Raw genomic sequence first — 20,455 nt, forward strand, 5'->3', positions numbered from 1 at the left:
GCAGAGCAGAGCCAAGGGCCAGTGAGACATAGGGAAAGCTCAGGGCAGAGGGGAGAAGGGAGTTGCTTGAGAGGGAGTTGGGGGTGGGGGCAGGAGCAACTTGGAAGTGGCTTTTAATCCTCCTGCACACTTGGCAGTGCTGTGGCTGAATGAACCCAGACATTGGGCACTGGGGACCCAATCGCTTCACATGCTCTGGCCATCCACCATCCCTGTTCCCTGGTCATCAGGACACCCCAGGGGTCATCCATCTATTCCCGTCACTGTAAAACACCCTGCACCCTTGTCTCAAGGGGTGTCAAGATTTAGGGCTCCCACCTCCCCCTCCTAAGCAGATTCCACAGCCTGTCTTGATTGCTTACCCCCCCATCCGCCTCCCCCCATCAGTGTAGCTTTTCTGCTCTAACTCCTGCTAACTACAGTTTGAGCCCATGTCCCTTTCCCCAATCTGAGCTGAATCTGGAGAAAAGAGCTGTTTGCAGCCCCAAGAAGTGTCTCCCTGTCTTCTTCAGGCTTGACTTTAACATTATCTGGGTCACCGCAGGTGTCTGCAGTCCTTTGAGACTCCTTCCACGCTCATGCATAGAGCCCCTGCCATTTACTAGGCTGTTTGTTGGATCTTTCATTTCGCTAAACCCTCAAAACAGATGAGGCTCAGAGAAGTTAGGTAACTTCCGTATGCCACACAGCTGGTAAGTGATGGAGTAGGGATTTGAGTCAAGGGTTTTTCTTTCAAGATTTGCCTCACTGTTCGACAGAGGCTCACCCGGATTCCCAGGATCTTATAGCCTCACATTTCCTTTGAACTGGGATGATGCTCTGAAGACTTGACCCCGAGAGGAGGAGGGCGTGGCCAGGACCACAGGCCCTGGTGAGCTTGGTCCTTGTCACTTTCTGGATTCCTGATAGGGAAACTGAGGTTTCTCGAGGCTCTCAGACCCTGTTCTGACCCCCAAGATGCCTGGAACTGAGGCGGGGGCTGTGGCTGAGTGGGATCCCCAGGGTGCGAGGCGTGGGGAGGGGAGGAGATTAGGGCAGAGGGTCTGCGCCGGGGTCCGGAGGACGTGTGCGGCTGACAGCCCCGCGCTTCAAGCGCAGCGCCCCAGCTGCTGCGGGCGAGGGCTTGCGGGAGGGGGCTAGGGACTCCCGGGCCTGGCACTCCAGTCCGTTTTTTGCTGCGGATCCCGGCAAGGGGGGCCGGCTCGGGGGGTGGGACTGCAAAGGGGGGGGGGATTCCCTCCCTCGTGCGAGCGGAGGACTGGCCCCTCTGGGCTGGGAGCTCAGGCAGAGCGGAGGCGCGACGGAGAGCACCAGCACTGGGCGGAGAGCCGGGAGCGGACCGCGGGAGTGGGACATTGCGGAGAGCGAGGGCCGGACCGAGCCGCCCCAAAGGACCGATGCGCCGGGTGGGGCGCTGGCCCCGGAGGGCGTGAGCCGCCCGCAGATTGAGCAACTTAGGAACGCGCAGGCGGAGCGCGGGCGAGCCGGGCGCCCAGGACAGTCCTGCGGCAGGCGGGCGAGCCGGCCGCGCCCTCGCCCCTCCCGGGCCTGCCCCCGCCGCGGCTGGCAGCGCGGAGGTGAGTCCCCCCTGAGCTGCTTCGTCCTCCTCCCTAGTGCCCCCTTCCCCGGGACGTGGGGTGCCGGGGTCCTCCCGTCGGGGCTCGGCCGAGCTGAGTGCCGGGGGGCTGAGGGGGAGGGGGCGACAGCGAGGGGAAGGGGACTTCTGGCTGCTGTGGGGTCAGAGGGCGAGAGAGGGCACCTCCTGGAGCCTCTCCTGCTAGTCCTCGCCGCCGCCATCCGCGTCATCCCTCAAGCCGATGGGCAGCCCCCTCCCGGTTGCTGCCTCGGGTTCCCCTCAACCCCGCAGCTCCCGGTGATCGTCCTCACTCTGGATCTGATCTCATCTGACTCTGAATCTGAAACTGATGGAAACTGATCGTTCTGGATTCCCCAAGCCCATCAGTCCTGTTCACCCCTCCTCCCCAGCTCTTGATCCCTGGTGCTGTCGGCTCGGATTCCCCTGAGACCCGTGGACCCTGATTCTTTCCACCTCAGTCCCACAGCCTGGGTCTGGGTCCGACGTGGCAGGCTGCAAGCACGACCGCCCCCAGTGCGCTGCGAGGGGGCGCGACTCACTGGCCCTCGGGTCGGTCGCTGAGGGACGGATGGTACTGCTTGGTTGAGGAGAGGTGGGGGGCTGTGTTCGTCCGGGACTCAGAGGAGGGCAAGGACGGCTTCTGAGTGCGGGTACTTGGGGGCTGAGGCTTTCTTGTGAAACTGGCCTCTTGGAGAATTCTCTTGGATTTGGGGGGAACAGTGAGAGGGACTTCTGATCTGCCTCCCCTCCCCCTGCACCTGCTGGGCCTCTCCGGGACAGCGGGGAGGGAAGAAGAATTTGCGCGCATGGGGCAGAGATGGAGGGACGTGCGGGAGCCTTTCCCAGCTGCCCTCGGTGTTGGAAGGGTGGGGGGCGGCCCCAGCACCTGGCTTGGCTCCGGCCGACACGCTAATCCCGACAGGTCGGGCAGGCACGTACTTGGTCCCGCCCCCAGCCCAGCAATACCTCTGCCCCCGCCCGCCGGCCCGCTCCGTGGCCGAAACTCCCCACCCGTAGCCGGTCCCGGGGAGGGTTAATGAGACATTATCGGGATGGTTTACATTTTTGGGTCTGTATCCGGCCCCGGACGGAGTACCAATTTATCCTGATAGTGTTACAGGCAAGAAGGTGAAAGTTATTGCAACCTTGTGGGGGCACTGAGTCCCCGCCCTCAGCCCTCAGCTTCCCCCCCTCCCCCAGCTGTGTTCCCCTGGGCAGCCTGAGTCCTCCCCTCCCCAGACCACCTAGCCTGTGCGCAGCCTCTCTCCTCAGTCTCCCGCTCCAGCTCTGCCTCTGTTGGCAGTTCCTTCCCCACCTCTGCGGTCAGCTCCCTGCTCCCCTGCCCCGCCCTCCAGATACCCAGTCCTGAGCAACAAACGCCCCGCTCGGTGGTCACTGGGCTAGATTGGTCACCCTGAGACCCTTAACCTCTCAGTGCCAATACAATGGGAATAATTCACTTCTTTCCTAGAGTTATGCGGAGTAAATGGGGGCCCAACACATGGCAGGTGGGGCAGGCACCTGATGAATGTGAGCCCTTCATCCTTACCCTGGCAGAGACAAAATGCCCTTCTTTCCCCCCACAGATGCCTGAGACCTTGATATTACTGCCAGCAGTTCCCATTGCTGGCTCTGCCCGTCCAGGGTAGTCTGTGTATGTGCTTGGATGGGATGGGGATGCAGGGAGGGGTGGAGGGACCTGTGATCTTGTGGGGGCTTGTACTGCAGCGTCCTTAGTCTGAGACCTCTCCAGCTTTTAAAATGGGATTTCACATCAAATTCTGAGTTTTCAACTTCTCTTTTTAAAAAATCAGAAGATTTGATAACATGAAATCATTATTTCTGCCCATCGACAGTCCGCTGGAGTTGAATAGCACCCGTTCCCTTTAGATGAGACATTTGCCCCCCAGCACACCCCCTCCACAACAGGCTAGCTGCCCTCCTATTTGTTGCTTATACTCCCGGCCTTAGCTCCTTTTCGGGGTTGATTCTCTATGTATATACTTTTTTTTTTTTTAAAGATTTTACTTATTTATTGGACAGACAGAGATCACAAGTAGGCAGAGAGAGAGGGAAGCAGGCTCCCCGCTGAGCAGAGAGACTGATGTGGGGCTCGATCCCAGGACCCTAGGATCATGACCTGAGCTGAAGGCAGAGGCTTTATTTAACTCACTGAGCCACCCAGGTGTCCCATGTATATACTTTTTTTTTTCTTTTTAAAGATTTATTTATTTATTTATTTGACAGAGAGAGAGATCACAAGTAGGCAAGAGGCAGAGGGAGAGGAGGAAGCAGGCTCCCTGCTGAGCAGAGAGCCTGATGCGGGGGGGGGGGGGGGGGGGGGGGGGGGGGGCTCCGTCCCAGGACCCTGGGATCATGACCTGAGCCGAAGGCAGAGGCTTAACCCACTGAGCCACCTAGGTGCCCCCCATGTATATACTTTTTAAAGTGCTTGAATCTCCTCCCATCCAGCGATAGGTGAGTGAGGTCAGTGTTAGTTGCTCCCGTGATATTCAGATCTGAATCCTCCTGTCCATTTCCCAGCTGAGATCATGGTTCCAGGGATTCAGGTGGGAGTGGGCCAGAAGGGCCTCACCGGTGAGGACAGGATGAGCATGGCAAGAGGAAGGCTGAAAGCTCACGTAGGAGGATTGAGGGGAATAGAGACGAAGTAGAGGGAGGGCGAGGAAGGGAGCTGACATCGGTTGAGCCCCCAACCTGGTGTGCCAGGCCCTGGGCCGGGCAGGCACAGGAGAGGCAAAGGAGATCTCTTCTGGCCCTGAGATCCCATTGATAACTGAGCACGCAGTAAGACCAATTTCTCACGGACCCCGGCTTTAACACCAGGTTGGTCAGATGTGGCTTTCTCCTCCAGCGTTTGTCCAGTGTAAGGACCCACGGCGCCCCAAGAATGTATCTGCCAGGAGTCTTCAGTTTCACAAATGCCTCAATTAAACGTCAACCCTGCCATAGTGAGTGATCACACTGGGATAAAGGCAAATATGGAAACTGCATAATAGGGCTCAGTGTTAAGGCCCATATCCAGATGACACCAAAACAAAACACCTGTATTGCTTTTTGGATGACCACTGGCATGTAGACACAAAATTGTGGCTTCTTGGTCATAGAAAAGACAAACATTATGAGTGAGTCCTCCTGACGTGCCAGGTGCCCTTCTAAGCCGTTTCGTGTATTGGCTCATTTAAACTATAAAAAAACCACCATCCTGTCACAGAGAAGGAAACCAAGGCTCGGACCAGCTGAACAACTAGGCTGAGGTAACAGCTAATACATAGCGCTGCCCACATTAGAAGCCGAGTGTTCTGCTTCCTCCCTTAACCTTCATGCTTTCTACAGCTGGCCTCTGGCTAAAGACCCCAGTCTGATAAGCTCAGCTGGAGGACCGACCACAATTTGCAGGTGAGGGAAGTGTGTGGTGGAGGCTGGGGAGGAGAAAGGCTCCGGCAGTGCACGTGGGGAGTCCTGGAGGGGCACGCAGAGGCTGGTGTTTGGGGGTGGCTGGGGGCATCCCCGCCCCAGCTCGGCTAGGCTGCCGGGCCAGGTGGGACCCGTCAGCCTCGTGTAAACACTTCTCACAAGGGCAGCTTAACCACTTGAGTGTTACTGGCCTTCAAAGCTGGAGGGAGAGGCCGAGCAGGGAAGTGCCGAGCTCCCTTGAGGGATAACGATTTATCTCCGTGCAGGTGGGCTCCCTGGGGCCTCAGAGGCCAAGGGGAAAGGGGTTGGGACCGGGCTGGAGGGGCACTGCCTCTCCGGCATTTCAGATTTCTCATTAGTAAGCCAAAACTCAGCCAACTCTCAGAACAAGCCTGTGAAACAAGGCATCTTTATTCCCATTTTAGAGATGAAGAAACTGTCGTTCAGAAAGGCTGAGTGACGGGTCCAGAGGCATCTAGCTGGCGGGTGGGAGGGCGATGCTTCCCTGGCATCTACGAAGCTTCCTGAAGCCTGGCTCTTTCCTTCTGTCCCTGGGCGAGCATGGGTGGGTCTGCAGCCAAGTGTTCAGGGCAAGGCTTTCCAGCATGCCTGGGCTGGGAGAATGTGCGGGAGTAAGTGATCCCAGAGTGTGAAGCGTGGCGTTCGGCTCGGACTCCCAGGTCGGGCTCCAGACACACTGCACTGGGGAGGGACCAGCTCCCCCTGCCCCCATCACCGGGCCAGCAGGCCAGCGGGTCCAGAGACCTGGCTCTCGCTGGGCCAGGGGATTATCCCCATTCTCTGTGTCTCTGGCCAGGGCGGGCACCGCTGCCTCTTTTATCCTCTCACAAAGGCCAGGCCCGCAGGGCCTGCTGTGTCAGAGTTTCTGTGGCGGGGGGAAGCCTTACTTCCTTTTCTCCCGCCAAGCCCAGAGGGCCACGCAGAGTCTGCCCGCTTGTCGGGGGGCCACCGCTAGAGCTCCACAGGTGAAAGGCACAGGGGTGACTCAGCACTGGGAGGGAGGGCTGAGGGGTCACTCACAGAAGGACAGAGAGCTCCTCTTCAAGACAGAAGCTATTCCTGCAGCATGAGGTCAGAAGGGTAGATCTAAAGAAGCACTTCCAGTCAGAGCTGGCCAATATCTGGCAGGGGTGGGGCCAGCTGGTTCCCAGGGATCCACAAATTGGATGTGAGAGTCTGCCATAGTCCAGCTGCTTGGGTAGCCGGCTCCAGTCCCAGGTTAGGGCGTTCTGCAAAATTCCCAGGAAAAGGAGCAGATTTCTTCTACAGGGGAGGGGGGCAGGTGGGTAAGTTGTCCTATTCGACCATTCGGAGTTCTCACAGTCTTCTGGGTAGGAGACCACGTGGGAGGGTAGGAGACATTAGTTGGGGGGATCCCATGGTTCCCCAGAATTAACCTCTCTTTATCCTCCCCCAACAGGTTGGTTTTTGGAGGTGTCCCCGCTGAAGTGACAAAGAGTCCTCCCATGTGACACACCCAAGGTGCCTTTGGGGAAAGCCCTCTGGACCTCCCAATGGGCTGATGAAGAAGTGGGCTCCCCACACCCTCTCTGTCCCCAACTGAGATTATGGTGGATTTGGGATACGGCCCAGGCCCGGGCCTCCTGCTGCTGAACCAGCCCCACAGGTGTTAGCAAGAGCCCTGCGCTGTCCACCCCCCCACCCCCCAAAGACCACCCCTTCTACCGGGGGCCTGGAATTGGCAAGTGACTATGCGGCTTGGGCTGTGTGTGGTGGTCCTGGTTCTGAGCTGGATGCATCTTGCTGCCGGCAGCCGGGGGATCAAGGGCAAGAGGCAGAGGCGGAGTGAGTAATGGAGCGGGGCTGGACCACTGCTGGTCTTGGGAGTGGGAGGGGGCCGCCTGGGGACCAGAGGGCCATCGGCGGTTTCTTCGGTGATGACCATGGCAGATTTTACTTTGTCTATTACAACTGTGTAGATTACTCAGTAGATTATCCTGTTTGTGGATTATCTGGTGTGTGGATTAATTTGTTGAGATTAGCCCCTCTGTAGATTACCCACTTTTGTCTATTTTCCCCTTTGTAGACTCTGCTTTCTAGATTAACCCCTCTCTTGTGAGGATCCAGTGTGTGGATTATGCCTTTTGACATAACACCAGCTTTGTGTGGTATCCATGGAGATGGGGTCCCCTGCTGCTGGGGCCCCGGCCCCAGGGTGCTCGGCCTCCTCCTCACTGATAGGAGTTCTCAGCTCTTTTCTTTGGGTCTTGACTGAGTGCGGGCCCCCAGTAACCCCTTGGGGCCAGGAGCTCTGCTAAACTTGGGGAACAGCTTCTCTGCCAAGTTCATGGGGGCAGATACAGCAGAGTAGGGAGGCTCGTGAGACTCTCCACTCCTGTGGTTTTTAAATCTGCACAGTGGACTTCGGGGAGCTGCACTGGGGGCCGAAGGGGAGGCAGTGGGAAGGAGTGTGGCCCCACTGCCCCTCCAACCAGAGGGCTGCTCACTCTTTCCTGTTTTCAGCCAGATTCCACATAAGATGTCACTGGAAGGAGGGGTTCTCACAGTTTAAAAAAAAATTTTTTTTTAATTCTTTTGTGATACAGATAGGCCTAAGGACACCTGGTTGATACTGGAACCCAATTCCCATGAACCCTGTCTTCCTAAAAGCAGAGCTTGACAGAGCTCACAGTGAACCTGTCCCCACAGAATCCCATCCCAGGCAGACCTGAGAGCCCCCTGGCCTCATCCTGGCTCCTGCGATGGGGGGTGGGGGATGGGAGCTGGGGGATGGGGGATGCGCACCTGCCTAGTATGTGAAGGGAGTTGCTGCTGGCTGTGCCCACCGGCTTGGGAGAGGGAGGGTGCCTCTGGTACAGACCCCAAGGGCTCTCTCCCTTTCAGCGTCCCCTATAAGGGATGTCACTCCCACGGGCGGGAGGCCCCTCTGAAGTGCTGCTCAAGCCCCTCTTGCTTCCTCCAGAGGCTGTCAAACCCAGGCCCACCAGGAAAAGTCGGGAGGCACTGGAGTTCTGTTGGGTCCCCACCGGCGCGGCCCAGGCCAGAACCCAGCCCAGGGAGAGACACTCAGAAAATTGGTGAAGCTGAAAATCCCTGGCTTAACACACAATTAGAGGCGGTTAGGTTTAATCATCAGCGAGGCCTTGATTTTCCTCCCTGCTCCGGTATCTTGGGCTTCACAGGCCCGATGTGGTTTAGCGGTTCATAACCAATCTCCTTTGTTTCCAAGAGTCGGGGGGGGGGGCACTAGGTGCTCATGCAACACACACGAGCTGTCACACTTCCACTCACAGGCAGAGCCCCCCCACCCCCCAGCCAGGGGTCGAAGACCTGGGGTCAAGTCTGCTGTATCAAAAACAACCCCTGGGTGGCTCAGTGGGTTAAGCCTCTGCCTTTGGCTCAGGTCATGATCCCAGGGTCCTGGGATCGAGCCCCGCATCGGGCTCTCTGCTCAGCAGGGAGCCTGCTTCCCCCCTCTCTCTCTGCCTGTCTCTCTGCCTGCTTGTCATCTCTGTCAAATAAATAAATAAAATCTTTAAAAAAAAAAAAAAACAACCACAACAGTAACAACAAAACAAAGTACGGCCTTGAGCATCAGAAAGACCTGGTCCCTGCAAAGGCCAGGTGAATGCCCCAATCTGATGGGGCCACAGTCCTGTACTGGGTGGTGTGAGTGCAGACGTCCTTGATGGTGACATGTGAGGGTGGGGAAAGGCTTGGGGTGCAGTGAGGACCCGGAGAGGGATGAGGGTTGCTAAACAATGCTTGTTGAATAAAAACCGTAAAGCTGCAAGGGTGATTGCAAAGGGATATAGTACAGCCTACGGGAGGTTTTATTTATGTGTGCATATTTGGTGGGAACCCTTTAGAAAATAGCAAAGCTCTGTCTAGACTTTGGGATGCATGTCGCTGTTACATGAACAATGTGTGGACCATGTGGCCCTTGGGTTTCTGGGGAGTAGGGAGGGAAGAAAGGACCACAATGCTGTGTGTGGCTGCTCTACCTTGTAGCCACTGGGAGGGCAGTGGGGAGCCAGCGTGGGGAGGTAGGCTGACTGTGCGGAGAGCCTCAGGTCTGTCGACTCTGTCTGCTGTCAAAGACACCCATTAGAGCTCCGATTGGGAGACATATACCAGTTTAGAGCCAGAAATGGCTGATCTCAGACTTGGGTGATGGTCTCCCTGCACGGAGGGAGTGAAATTGAGAAAAGCTCTCTTAGCTGTGAGTTAGGTACCCTAGCGGGGTGATTTCCTCCTCTCCCATTCACTGAGGACCCTCCATCACTCGCTTAGCCTCTTGTCTCCTCACTGACCCTCACCCTCTCCTGAATGCTTTCCTGCCTGGTCCTCAGGGTGCCCACCTTGACTCCCTACTTCTTGCATTGAGTACTCCTTCTCCTTATGGAGATCCTTCTAGCTGATTCCTGGGTCCCTTACTCAGTCCTGCCCCCTTGAGTCCCTCATTCCTTCACTGAAGGCCGGCTCTCCCGTCTGACCCCATCCAGACTTTGTGGGGAGGTGAGATCAGGGGAGACTTCCTGGAGGAGGTGGCTTTTGTTTTGAGGCTTGAAGGAATTCGTCAGTCTCAGGAGGTGGAAGAGAATGTTCCAGGCAGAGGGAGCAACTTGAGCAAAGGCACGGAGGTATGCAATGATGTGATGTGTGCAGATAAATAAAAATACTTCTGTATAGCTGAGGGGTAGTGTTGAGAGATGAGGCGGGTAGGATCAGCTCATGGGGGCTCTTTAGGCCAGGTAAAGAAGTTAGTAAGAACAGATGGGTCTCAATTCTGCTGGTGATAGGGAGCCATCGAAGGATTTTAGGCAGGGGTGTTTTGGTTGTAGGAACATCAGTTTGCAAGGGTTTTGTGCAAGAATGGATGAAGGGGCCTAAGAAGCCCCAGGGAATGGAGGGGGGGACAGCCTTGCTTTCCCGGCCTGCGGAAGTGGGCTTCACTGAGGACTTGGCGGGGGCAGAGCTGTGTGAGGGGGTTTTGTGAAGAGGTTGGGAAGTAGGCTCCATCCTCTCTCTGAATGCCCTCCACTTCCAGCCCACCCAGCCTCCACAGCGAGGCTACAGCCCTACAAGGCTGCCTCCCCTGTGCACCTCCCTCCATCATGGGCATAGGAACCTTGCATGTGGTGAATCTGGCCGTGCCCTTCTGAGGTCCCCTTCCCTGACAGTAGCATAAAGCCCTATTTTCCATTCTGTGAATGCACTAGGATGTTCGGTGCCTCAGAGCCTTTGCACAGGCTGTTCCTCCTGTGTGGCACACCCTCTTCACCTAGCCGGCTGGGTAAGGGAGTGTCTTCCATTACTCATCCAGTCACACAGCGTGAGCCAGCCCTGCTTGCTGCATCCCTGGGTGGGCCTTTGTTTATGCCTCAGCTCTAGCTCTAGGTCCCCAGCTCCCAGCCCTTCTGGGCACAGGTTAGGTGTACAGTAAATGTCTGTGGAATGAATGAGCCTCAAATGACCCTTTGAATCATTAGGCATCCTCCAATGCCCACCATCTTCCTTGGACCCCGTTTCCCGAACACAGAGCCCCCCTCCCTGTGGCTGTCTATTGGCACCCCACTGCACATGCACCTGTCTCCTTAAGCTGAGAACACCCTTGGGTTCCCATCTTTCTTGGCCAGCATCCCCTTCCTCATTGAACTGACGCCTGCCCGTCACTGAACTCCTCTCCTCCTTGATAAGCTCTCCTTCTCCTTCCTGAGCCCCCAAACTTCATGGAGCTCAGTTCCCTTTGTCCTTGTCTCAAGCCCCAAGGCCACTCTGCTTTGTACTGCGACTCTCCTGTATCCTTGGGTCTTCACTCCATCGGTTCACCCAGCCTCGGAGTCTCAGTGGCGCGTGATCACAGCCCCTGCTCCCAGCTGCTCTCCCCTCTCTGTTCCTGTGTTCTCGGATGCTTTCTGGCCCTCTCCTCCCTTTACCTCCATCTCCACCCCTTCCACTCACTTCCCATCCCCCACTCCACCAGAATTGCTCCTTTCGGGGTCAGCCAGTGGGTCACCTCCCCATGCCGGTATGTGGCTGTGATCTCCTCCCAGCTGTCTCTGCACATCTCTCCCTTTGCAACTTGGCTCCTGTGTCCACTTTCCCGCAGCAAGCCCCCACCCCACCCCAGGATTCCTTCTCAGTTCTCTCTGAGCCCCTCCTCCTCGGCTGGCCTGTTGAGTGTGTTGCCCGCTGCTTAGGCTCTGCCTCGGGATGACTCCCACTCCCACGACTTAACCGCTGATGACCACAGCTTCCAAAGTAGGATCCCTGCATTCTCTCTCCTGCTCCACAGCTGATTTCTTGAAGGAGATGATTCTCCTTCCTCTACTCCTCGACCCCTGCCTTCTGCCCTCTGCCCCCACGAGGGGCACCTTTGCTGCCTCCTTGCCTGACACCTCAGCAGCTTTGGAACAGCGACGCCTCCCTGGCCTGCCCAGTGAGCTCTGCTCTTGGCTTTCATATTCACTGTGCCTTTGAGTGGCCATTCTTTTTTCTGTCCTTCCCTTAAATTCCTGGTTCTTTTGCTCACTCTCTCGACCCACTGTCCTTTCTGTCTTGTGGACACTTGTGCCTTTATGACTGTTTTCATGTTAAAAACTCCACATTGAAGTCTCCAGCCAAAATGTTTCTCTTGACTTCCAGACCCACAGGTTCAACTGCCTAATAGACACCTCCCCCCAGATATCCCACAGGAGCCACAACATCAACACATCTAAAACCTGACTACTCATCCTTCCCCCACCCAAACCTGCTCTGCCTCCTGTGGTCCCCTCTCGGCGAAGGGCGAAGGGCCACCTTGTCACACAAGCCCAACACCTTGGAGTCACCCTCAGCTTGCACTTTCCCCAGCCCTCAGCCCCATGTCTATCCCACATCAGCTGGTCTTATTGATTGTCCCACCTGAGATTCTCACCTGTGTCCACTCCTCTGCATCGTCTCCATCCAGCTGTCTCTTTGGGCTTGAGGTATCTTCTTGTCTCCAGACTTGCCATCCCTATGACCCATTCTCCCTATCACAGAGCGATCCGACCATGTCTCTGATTTTAAAGCCCCCAGTAATTCTTCACTGCCTTTGGGACAATGTCCAAACTCCTTTGTCCAGATTCAAGACCCTTTCTTATCTTGGCCTGCTTCCCTTTCCAGCTTCACGTCTAACCACTCCCTCCATGCTCCCTGCCCCTACGCTGATTTCAGATCCCGAGTGCTCCACGCTTTCTCTTGCTGTGTCACTGAGAGGTCTGAAGAGAAATGCACACAGAGATGTGCTGGTTGACGGGGAGATGGACAACAGGATTCTGAGAGGGCCTTTTGCAAATCTGTCCTTAACAAAAACAACAAGGATGAAGACACGAGCATGGGAACATAGTTATATGGCTGGCAAATAGGACGCTGGGATCAGTTCAGTTATTGAAACCAAGGCAAGAATAGAGGGGACATTCATTTCAACCATGAATTCGGTAGAAACTTTGAATAATAGAGAATATAATATCTTTGAAGTAGAAGCAGTACCTAAAATCTAAACAAACTTATTAATTTGTAATACAACCAAATAAAGGACCAAAGTAGAAAAGGAAACCCAAGGGCTCCCTCATAATGCCAATGCAACACTTGAATATTTTTGCTCCTAGAAGAACTAAACCAAGAATAATATTAATTTTTAAATATATTAATTAATTAACATCGACTCTATACAAATCAATTCTATATTTAAAAAAAAAAAATCAATCTACCTGAACTTCCGGTCTCCACATTACCTCATATGGTCTTGCCCTTGGCCTTCCTACACTTTGTTCCCTCTGCGTTGGCACACACGCTGGCCGCAAAGCCTTGTTCAAGTCATTTCCCTTCTCCATGCCCTCCTCGGTAAAAACAAGGCTTACAAACTAATCATCACACCTGCTGTGTGGGTTGTAAGGATTTTGTAAGTGAACGCGTGAGGAGCCCTGGGAACAGAGTAAGCGTGCGGCGCATGGGAGTCAGCAGCCGTGGTGGTTGTGAAATGACCGTGTTTTTTCCAGCCCCTTCCCCTTCTGCTCACCTTCTTTTTTTTTTTTTTTAAAGATTTTATTTATTTATTTGACAGACAGAGATCACAAGTAGGCAGAGAGGCAGGCAGAGAGGGAGGGGGAAGCTCCATCCCAGGACTCTGGGATCACAACCCGAGCCGAAGGCAGAGGCTTTAACCCACTGAGCCACCCAGGTGCCCCTTCTGCTCACCTTCTTAACTCTCGGTCATTCTCCGGTTCTGAAATCAGGGATCGCTCCTGCCGCCGCTACTTCTCCCAGTGGCCCTCCAGAGTAGACATCCTCACATTCGTTTCCAATGATGGGAAAGGAGGCACATGAGACACCATGTTTAGCCCCAGGGCACAGGTCCACCTAAGCTCGGGGTCCCCTATGCTCCGTGATCTCATGCCGTCTGTTCTGATTCCCCCCAGCGCTCTGCCCCCAGCCTGCACCGCCAGCTCCTTGCTTCATGCTTGCTCCTAAGTGGCTCATATCCTCTCTGTGTCTTACCTTCTCCACTTGCTTTTCTTCCCGTGGGCTGGACCTCATTGAGTGACCAGCCCCATTGTCCCATCACCACCTACCCTTGCCCTGACCCCAGACTCCTCCCTCCTGTTAGTCTCCTCTGCGAAATTCTCTCAAATCTTCTGTCCATCTCCAACTTTGCAGAATTTTATTTAAGACGTTCTCATCTTTCTCACCTGGTTGATCTGATCAGCTTCCTTCCAGATGGTCCTTCGGTCCCTGGTCTCCATCCAGGCTGCCAGAGGAACCTCTCAACGTGTAAATCAGCTCGGGTCCTGCACCTTGCCGATAGCTTGCTACTGTCTAATCAGTCATGAGAAAGGTCCCAAGAAAAACTCTGCAAAACAGGGGTCCTTTAGCCAAAATGTTTGGCCAGTGAAGCCTCCTCTGTCCCCCTCTTAGGAAGTCACTCTGCGCAGGAGCATGGGAAAGGTTGAAGAAGCCCTGTGCTAAAGAACCCCGTTTAGACCCGTGGACCCAGTGTTCTGTCTTCCCTAATGTCCCGGCCTTTTCTCCACAGCCTCTGAGGAACATCTAGGGGAAAACGTGTTCCAGGAATGCTCTTTGGGAAACGCTGCCTGGCAGGATCAAGTTCAAGTTCCTTAGCATGATTGTCTTTCACCATTCCCCTCCCTGTCCCTTCTGCACCCCAGATCATCTGTAATTCCCTTGGGGTTCTTTTCTACCTCTGCGGGCCTGCTTCCAGAAGGACCTCACCTCTACTTCGTGATGGACAAGTCTCTATTAATTCTTCAAGAGTTGGCCCCAAGGAAACCTTCTTCATGACTCCTTCCTTCTTTTTTTTTCGGGTTCACTCTTGCTAGGTCTTGTGGCTGCCAGCATTTACTTATTTGCAGGTCTGCCTGCGTCACTGAAAGATCAGTTTGGAGTGGTCAGGCAAGCCTCCCTCCATGTCCCCAGTGCTCACCAGGCACAGGATACTTGGGAGGGGTGTGGGGAGTTTTGGTTAAACAAGTGATATCAAAGGGTTGAGACCCCGTGCTGGGGCTGGAGGTCACACTGCCTCAAAGGAAGGCCAGGGTTTCCCAAACTCAGCATCACTGACATGTTGAACCAGGCAGCTTGTCGTGGGTCCCCCACCCCATGCCTTGTAGGATGTTTACCAGTACCCCCAACCTGTCTTCCCCAGATGCCGGCAACAACCTCTTCCCCAGGATGACTATCAGAAGCATCTCTAGATGTTGCCAGATATCCCCTGGGGAGCAAAATCATTTCCGGTTGAGACCACTGTTCCAGACCCAAGTTATTCCAGTTGCCCTCCTGTGTCCGAGCAGACAATCTTTTTCTCAGATAGTTTAACCCGTTGTCCTTCTTGACCTTAAAACTTTCCCAAGGGTAAAAAAAATCCCCTCCTTCCATACCTGAGGCTGAGCTTTTCTTCTTCTCAGGAGGGCTGGGGAAGGTTCCAGGAAAGGTACAGCTTCAGGAACTCCTCAGGGAATGGCTAAGGAAGCCTGGAGAGTGAGTCAGTGTTGTGCCTGGAGCCGGGGCAGACATTTCCGAGGGATGGGGGGGTCTCTTGTTTCGGACATCTGTTCCCTTGAGGGATGATGCTGGGAGGCTTGTCAAGCAGCCTTACAAGGAGTGGACATGCTAGCCTGTACTCTCTGAAAAGCACATTTGTCGTGTAGGATGAAACTCCAGTCTACTCGCTTCCCACCCTCGTGGGAGCCTGGGAAAGATGGAGGTCTCTCCTACAGCCGCCTTCTTACCCCTCTTCCACCCTTGCAGTCAGTGCGGAGGGGAGCCAGGCCTGTGCCAAAGGTTGTGAGCTCTGCTCTGAGGTCAACGGCTGCCTGAAGTGCTCGCCCAAGCTGTTCATCCTGCTGGAGAGGAACGACATTCGCCAGGTGGGCGTCTGCTTGCCTTCCTGCCCCCCAGGATACTTCGATGCCCGCAACCCCGACATGAACAAGTGCATCAGTGAGTGTGGGGAGGGCTGGAGAAGACTCTGGACACTGGGGGAGGGTGCTTTGAATGGTTGGTGGCCGGCAGGAGGAGGAGAGAGGACATGGAGGAGGGAAGATGAGGCTCTGATTCAAGTATCCCACAGCCAGCCCAATGTCTCAGGGAGTCCCTCCACCTTCCCAGCTCCATGTGTCCATATCAGAGCCATATCTCCCGCCTCCAAACCTGTACCCACCTGCACTGTTGCGGTGTCCTGGGCCACTCATGCCATCAACCCGAGAGCCAGCCTGTCATTCATGTCATCTCCCATCCATCTAATGACCAGATCGTGTCTGCTGCCTCTTGTTTCTGTCCTTACTGCTGTAGTCTCACCCGGGGTTCCTACTGCCTCTCTTCTGGACTATCTTAGTAGCCTGCTTCTCTGTCCTCCAGCGTTCATCCAGTTCCCTTGAGCCCTCCCTCCGCATGACAGCCAGAAAGATGCTTCTGAGACACATGTCCTGTCCCATCACACTACTGTTTGAAAACCACCCCGGCCCCATGACCGCAGGGAAATTCAAGCCCCTGCCAGCTTGTCTGTTCCCCGCACCCTCCTGCCCCGCCCCTGTGTCCAAGTCTTCTTGCTGGCTGGGCTGAGCTCCCCCACGCCACTGTAGCTCCACATGTTCGAAGGCACATGCTGCCCCACCTCTGTTCAGGCTCACTGTGACATACTGGGGGGCAGGCAGGGAACACACTCCAGTGAACAATGCCAGTGCCCCTCCCATTCACTCAGGACCTGGGAGATTAGAAGGCATTTCCGGTGTGTCCGTTGAGCCTCACAACAGCCTTTGGAGGGAGATGGGACCTAAGTGACAGGTGCCCTTTTTTTGGAGGCTGATAGCAATGAGGCCTGCTGGGGAAATGGCTGACCCGAGATCAGCCTTGGGTTCTAAGCTTAATTCTGCTTCTTTCTCGTTGTATAACTTCGGGTGTCTTGCAGCCTCTCAAAGCCTCATGTCTGAAATGAGAGTGCTAGTTTTCATCCTAGGGCTGTTGCCAGAGGCATATAGAAAGCCCTTAGTGGCTACCCTTACTGTATGTCCCCTGCAACCAGACCCAGGAGTCTGAGAAAGGAGAGAGGAGTGGAGGAGAAGGAGCCTCCAGGAGGCACAGAGGAGGGGTCGGGTGCGGTGGGGTGGGAAGCCTTTGAGGATGGAGGGGGGACCCTGGGGCTGCCCTCTTGGTCCTCAGGGTGTTTGGGGTAGGAGTTCCTGACTGAGCCAGCTCCCGCAAAACTGGCAGCCCCAGCAGCAGGTGCCAGAGACTGGGAAGAAGTCAGCCTTGCCCACGGTCTGGGAAGGGAGAGGTTGTGAAAGACTCTGCCTGCTTCCAGCCGGGGCCCTGTGACCCTCCCTCCCCCAACTTCCCCAGAGGAGGGAGAGCTGGCAAGAGGGGATCAGGGAGGGACCCAGGAGTCCAACCAAGGTGGTTCCTGGAACTGGGCCTTGCAGAGGGAGAGGAATTTGCCCTGAGATCTCTCCTTCCCCCTCCAAGCAGATTCTTTTCTTAGGGCAGGAGGGGAACCAGGGTTTGGGGTGTCACGGATGCCCAGCTATGGTGAGAGGAAACCATACAGCTGTGAGCGGGGATCATTGTATTCCTCAGTTCAACTCTGATTAGGTGGTCCTCTGGTGTGCCATGATGCGCTGGGACCCTTCTCCCCCCCGCCCCCCAACGAATCCCAGAGGGTCCCTCCCTGCTGCTCTGAAACCAGTTCTTCTGTGCCGCACCTTGGTTCCAGGGCCTGGGGTTGGGTTTGGGGTGGTGTTAGCTGACGGGCCCAGCCAGCCCTGAAGAGTGACCCCTTTGGCTTCCTCTGCTCACCCTGCCCTTGCCTTCCCTCCCTGCCAGGACTCTCCTGCGGTCATGCAGCTCAGGGCAGGGTCCTGTCCTCAGGGTTGGGGGGGCTGCCCTCAGGGTGGAGGGGCCTTGGGGATGGGGGTGAGCCAGAGGCCCCCAATCTGGCCCTCTCCTCAGAGTGCAAGATTGAGCACTGTGAGGCCTGCTTCAGCCACAACTTCTGCACCAAGTGTAAGGAAAGCTTGTACCTGCATAAGGGCCGTTGCTATCCAGCCTGTCCCGAGGGCTCTGCGGCTGCCAACGGCACCATGGAGTGCAGCAGTCCTGGTGAGTTTGCGGGGGTGCTACGGGCCAAGGGGGTTGGGCCCCAGGGAAGGGGCAGCGAGAGCCTGCTTATCCCCCACCTGCAACCCCTCCCCCAACAGCCCCGTGGGGTTCGTCCCAAGGTTTTTCTGGCCTCTGGACCAAAGATGCTTCCAGCCTCAAGCTCAGGCAGAGAGCAGATGGGAGGGGCTCCCTGGGGCATTCTGGGGTACCCAGAGGTGACCCCCTCCTCCCCTTCTTTCTCTCCCTCTTCCCTCCTTTCCTGCCAGCACAATGTGAAATGAGCGAGTGGTCCCCGTGGGGGCCGTGCTCTAAGAAGAAGAGGCTCTGTGGCTTCCGGAGGGGCTCCGAGGAGCGGACTCGGAGGGTGCTCCATGCCCCTGGGGGGGACCACACTAACTGCTCGGACACCAAGGAGACCCGCAGGTGCACAGTGCGGAGGACACCCTGTCCCGAGGGTGAGCTGTGTGTGGCCTGTTCTTCCCCGGGGGGCTGGGAGCCGGGGACAGCCATGGAGGTTTGATGACTTCTGCCTCCTGCCTGTCACCAGGGGAAAGGGCTGCAGGCTGGGGCCAGATGGGAACCTCCAGTTCAAGATGCCATGCTGGGGGAACCAGTGCCGGGTTCTGGCAGAGAGCAGTCCCCAGAACTCCGTGTGGTGGGAGCTGGAAGCTTTGGTGTCTGTGTCTCCAGTTTCCCCATTTCCTCCGAACCAGCACCTGTTGGCATTAGAGGAACCCTCAGAGGTCTGAGGGGTGCCACAGAAGCAGGTGCTAAGACTCAGAGAGGTGTAGCAATGTGACCAAGGTCACACAGCCTGTAGTTGGCCATGAGGTGGCAGCTGCCCCCAGAGGCAGTGGAGTGGGGCAGAGGAGCTGGGGGTTTTCCTGCTTGTCCTGAGAGCTGCACCAAACATCTTGGCCCAGTGGGGTTCAAGGTCTGTGAGAGACACAAGCAAGAGGAGGGTGTCTGGTTCATCGAGGGATGGGGGGAAAGGCTCCTGGGACCCCCGTCTCCATAACCATGTTACAGGGTCCCCTGAAGTGGCCACGAGTCAGAAGAGGCCTTGAGGGGGACCGCCACAGCCTAAAGGCAGTAACTCCACACACCCCCCCCACCCCCGCCCAACTTCCTCCCCACTCACCTCCTCGAGCCCCGGGCCATGCCTGGGGCCTCCTCGCTTGCTGCAGGACGTCCTTTGTTGACTCTTCCTGCTGTTGGGGTTGCAGGGCAGAAGAGGAGGAAAGGGGGCCAGGGCCGGCGGGAGAACGCCAACAGGAACCCTAGCAGGAAGGAGAGCAAGGAGGCCGGCGCCGGCTCTCGGAGACGCAAGGGCCACCAACAGCCGCAGCACCAAGGAACAGTGGGGCTGGTCACGCCTGCAGGGCCCACCTAGGGATGATGGTCCCCTCCAGGCCCACGCAGGAAGAGTCCAGCGCTGCTCTGTGTGATGGAAGCTTTACCGAACTGGAGCGCTGGGGGCAAAGCGTGTACGCGCTCTCCATGCATATATGGACACACAGACACACACAGGGCCCACGTCCAAACATGCAACCACCATACACGTACGTGCACACGTGCGTGCATGCACACACACACACACACACACCCCCAGGGCCACCGGAAGACACTTCTATCTCTCGGACATCACCACAGGAATAGGGTGGGGAGGTAGAGGGGGCCCCTTTGCCTGGTAGAGGGCCCAGTGGCACAGACTTGGCTTGCGATGCTCCCAAGGGACATGTCAGAGGGACCATTTCCCAGCATCCAAGCCCAAAGAGAGTGGATCCTTCTGGAGGAGCTGATAGGATCGGCCCAGCATGGCAGACAGGAGCCAGAGCTTGAGGACTGTTCAGCATTTCCAGCTGTGTGACTTTATCCTTGGAGAGTACTGTTACACGCCCTCGATCCGTATCAGGGCTGCCCCGACTCTGAAAACTGTTCACAGGTTTATTTCAAATTAAAAACAAAACCAAATGACAATGGTAGCCGCAGGCACCACATTCCTTCACAGGGTACAAGGATTGGTGGGTTACCTGGGAGCAGGACGGGACAGGGCCGAATTTCGAAAGACCCCCTCATGGGCCCCTAGGCAGAAGGCCCAGAGCAGGAAGAAAACTTCGAGGCTACTCTGAGGGTGATAACCAGGTTCTCTGCAGCCTTATTTGTCACTCAAAGTGTGGTTTGTGGACCAGCATCCACGTTATCCCCGGGCAGTTTAGAAGGGAGAGTCTCAGGTCCCATCTCAGACCTGATGAACCAGAGTCTGCATTACAATGAGGTCCCGGGTCACTGGCACGCGAGTTCAAGTTTAAGAAGCTCTGCTCTGATCACATCTATGGAGGGAACCAAGGTCCTGGCCAGCTTGTCACACGAGGGACGCTGGTCCCCCTGTTAAGGAAGACTTCCCATCCGGGAGAGGTAGAATCTGAGTCTTAGAGCACTGTAGTGACACCCTAAGGGGAGGGAGTGCGCAGGCTCTCCGAGACGGTTGGGGACTGTTGGATCCAAGGACAGGACCGTGGACAGCATGGCCTTCTGTGGCATTCTCAAGTGTCCACTGGCAACCATATATGCCATATGGGCCCTGGACTGAGGGGTTTCTAGGGGGAACCAGGCATGGGCCTTGCTCTCCTGGAGTTAGAAGTTGGTCAGGGTAACAGGCATGAAAAAAAGGATCATCCCAATAAATGTGTAATTACCGATGGGTAGGGTTAAGACCAGGCAACTACTGGCACATACACAGAGCTATAAAAGTAAATAAAAATAAGGCTTTATCTCAGG

General features: G+C 55.9%; 1 protein-coding gene across 1 annotated transcript; it reads left to right on the plus strand.

Moving 5' to 3' along the window:
- Positions 1-1,447: 1,447 nt before the first annotated feature.
- On the plus strand, positions 1,448-19,621 carry RSPO1 (R-spondin 1). Its single transcript, XM_046020909.1, has 6 exons — positions 1,448-1,577; positions 6,477-6,862; positions 15,329-15,520; positions 17,525-17,674; positions 17,941-18,129; positions 18,901-19,621. The coding sequence occupies exons 2-6, from the start codon at positions 6,769-6,771 to the stop codon at positions 19,065-19,067; spliced, it is 792 nt and encodes a 263-aa protein (XP_045876865.1). The 5' UTR covers positions 1,448-1,577; positions 6,477-6,768; the 3' UTR covers positions 19,068-19,621.
- Positions 19,622-20,455: the final 834 nt, after the last annotated feature.

The sequence above is a fragment of the Meles meles genome, chromosome 1 (assembly GCF_922984935.1).
Source record: "Meles meles chromosome 1, mMelMel3.1 paternal haplotype, whole genome shotgun sequence".
NCBI lineage: Eukaryota > Metazoa > Chordata > Mammalia > Carnivora > Mustelidae > Meles > Meles meles.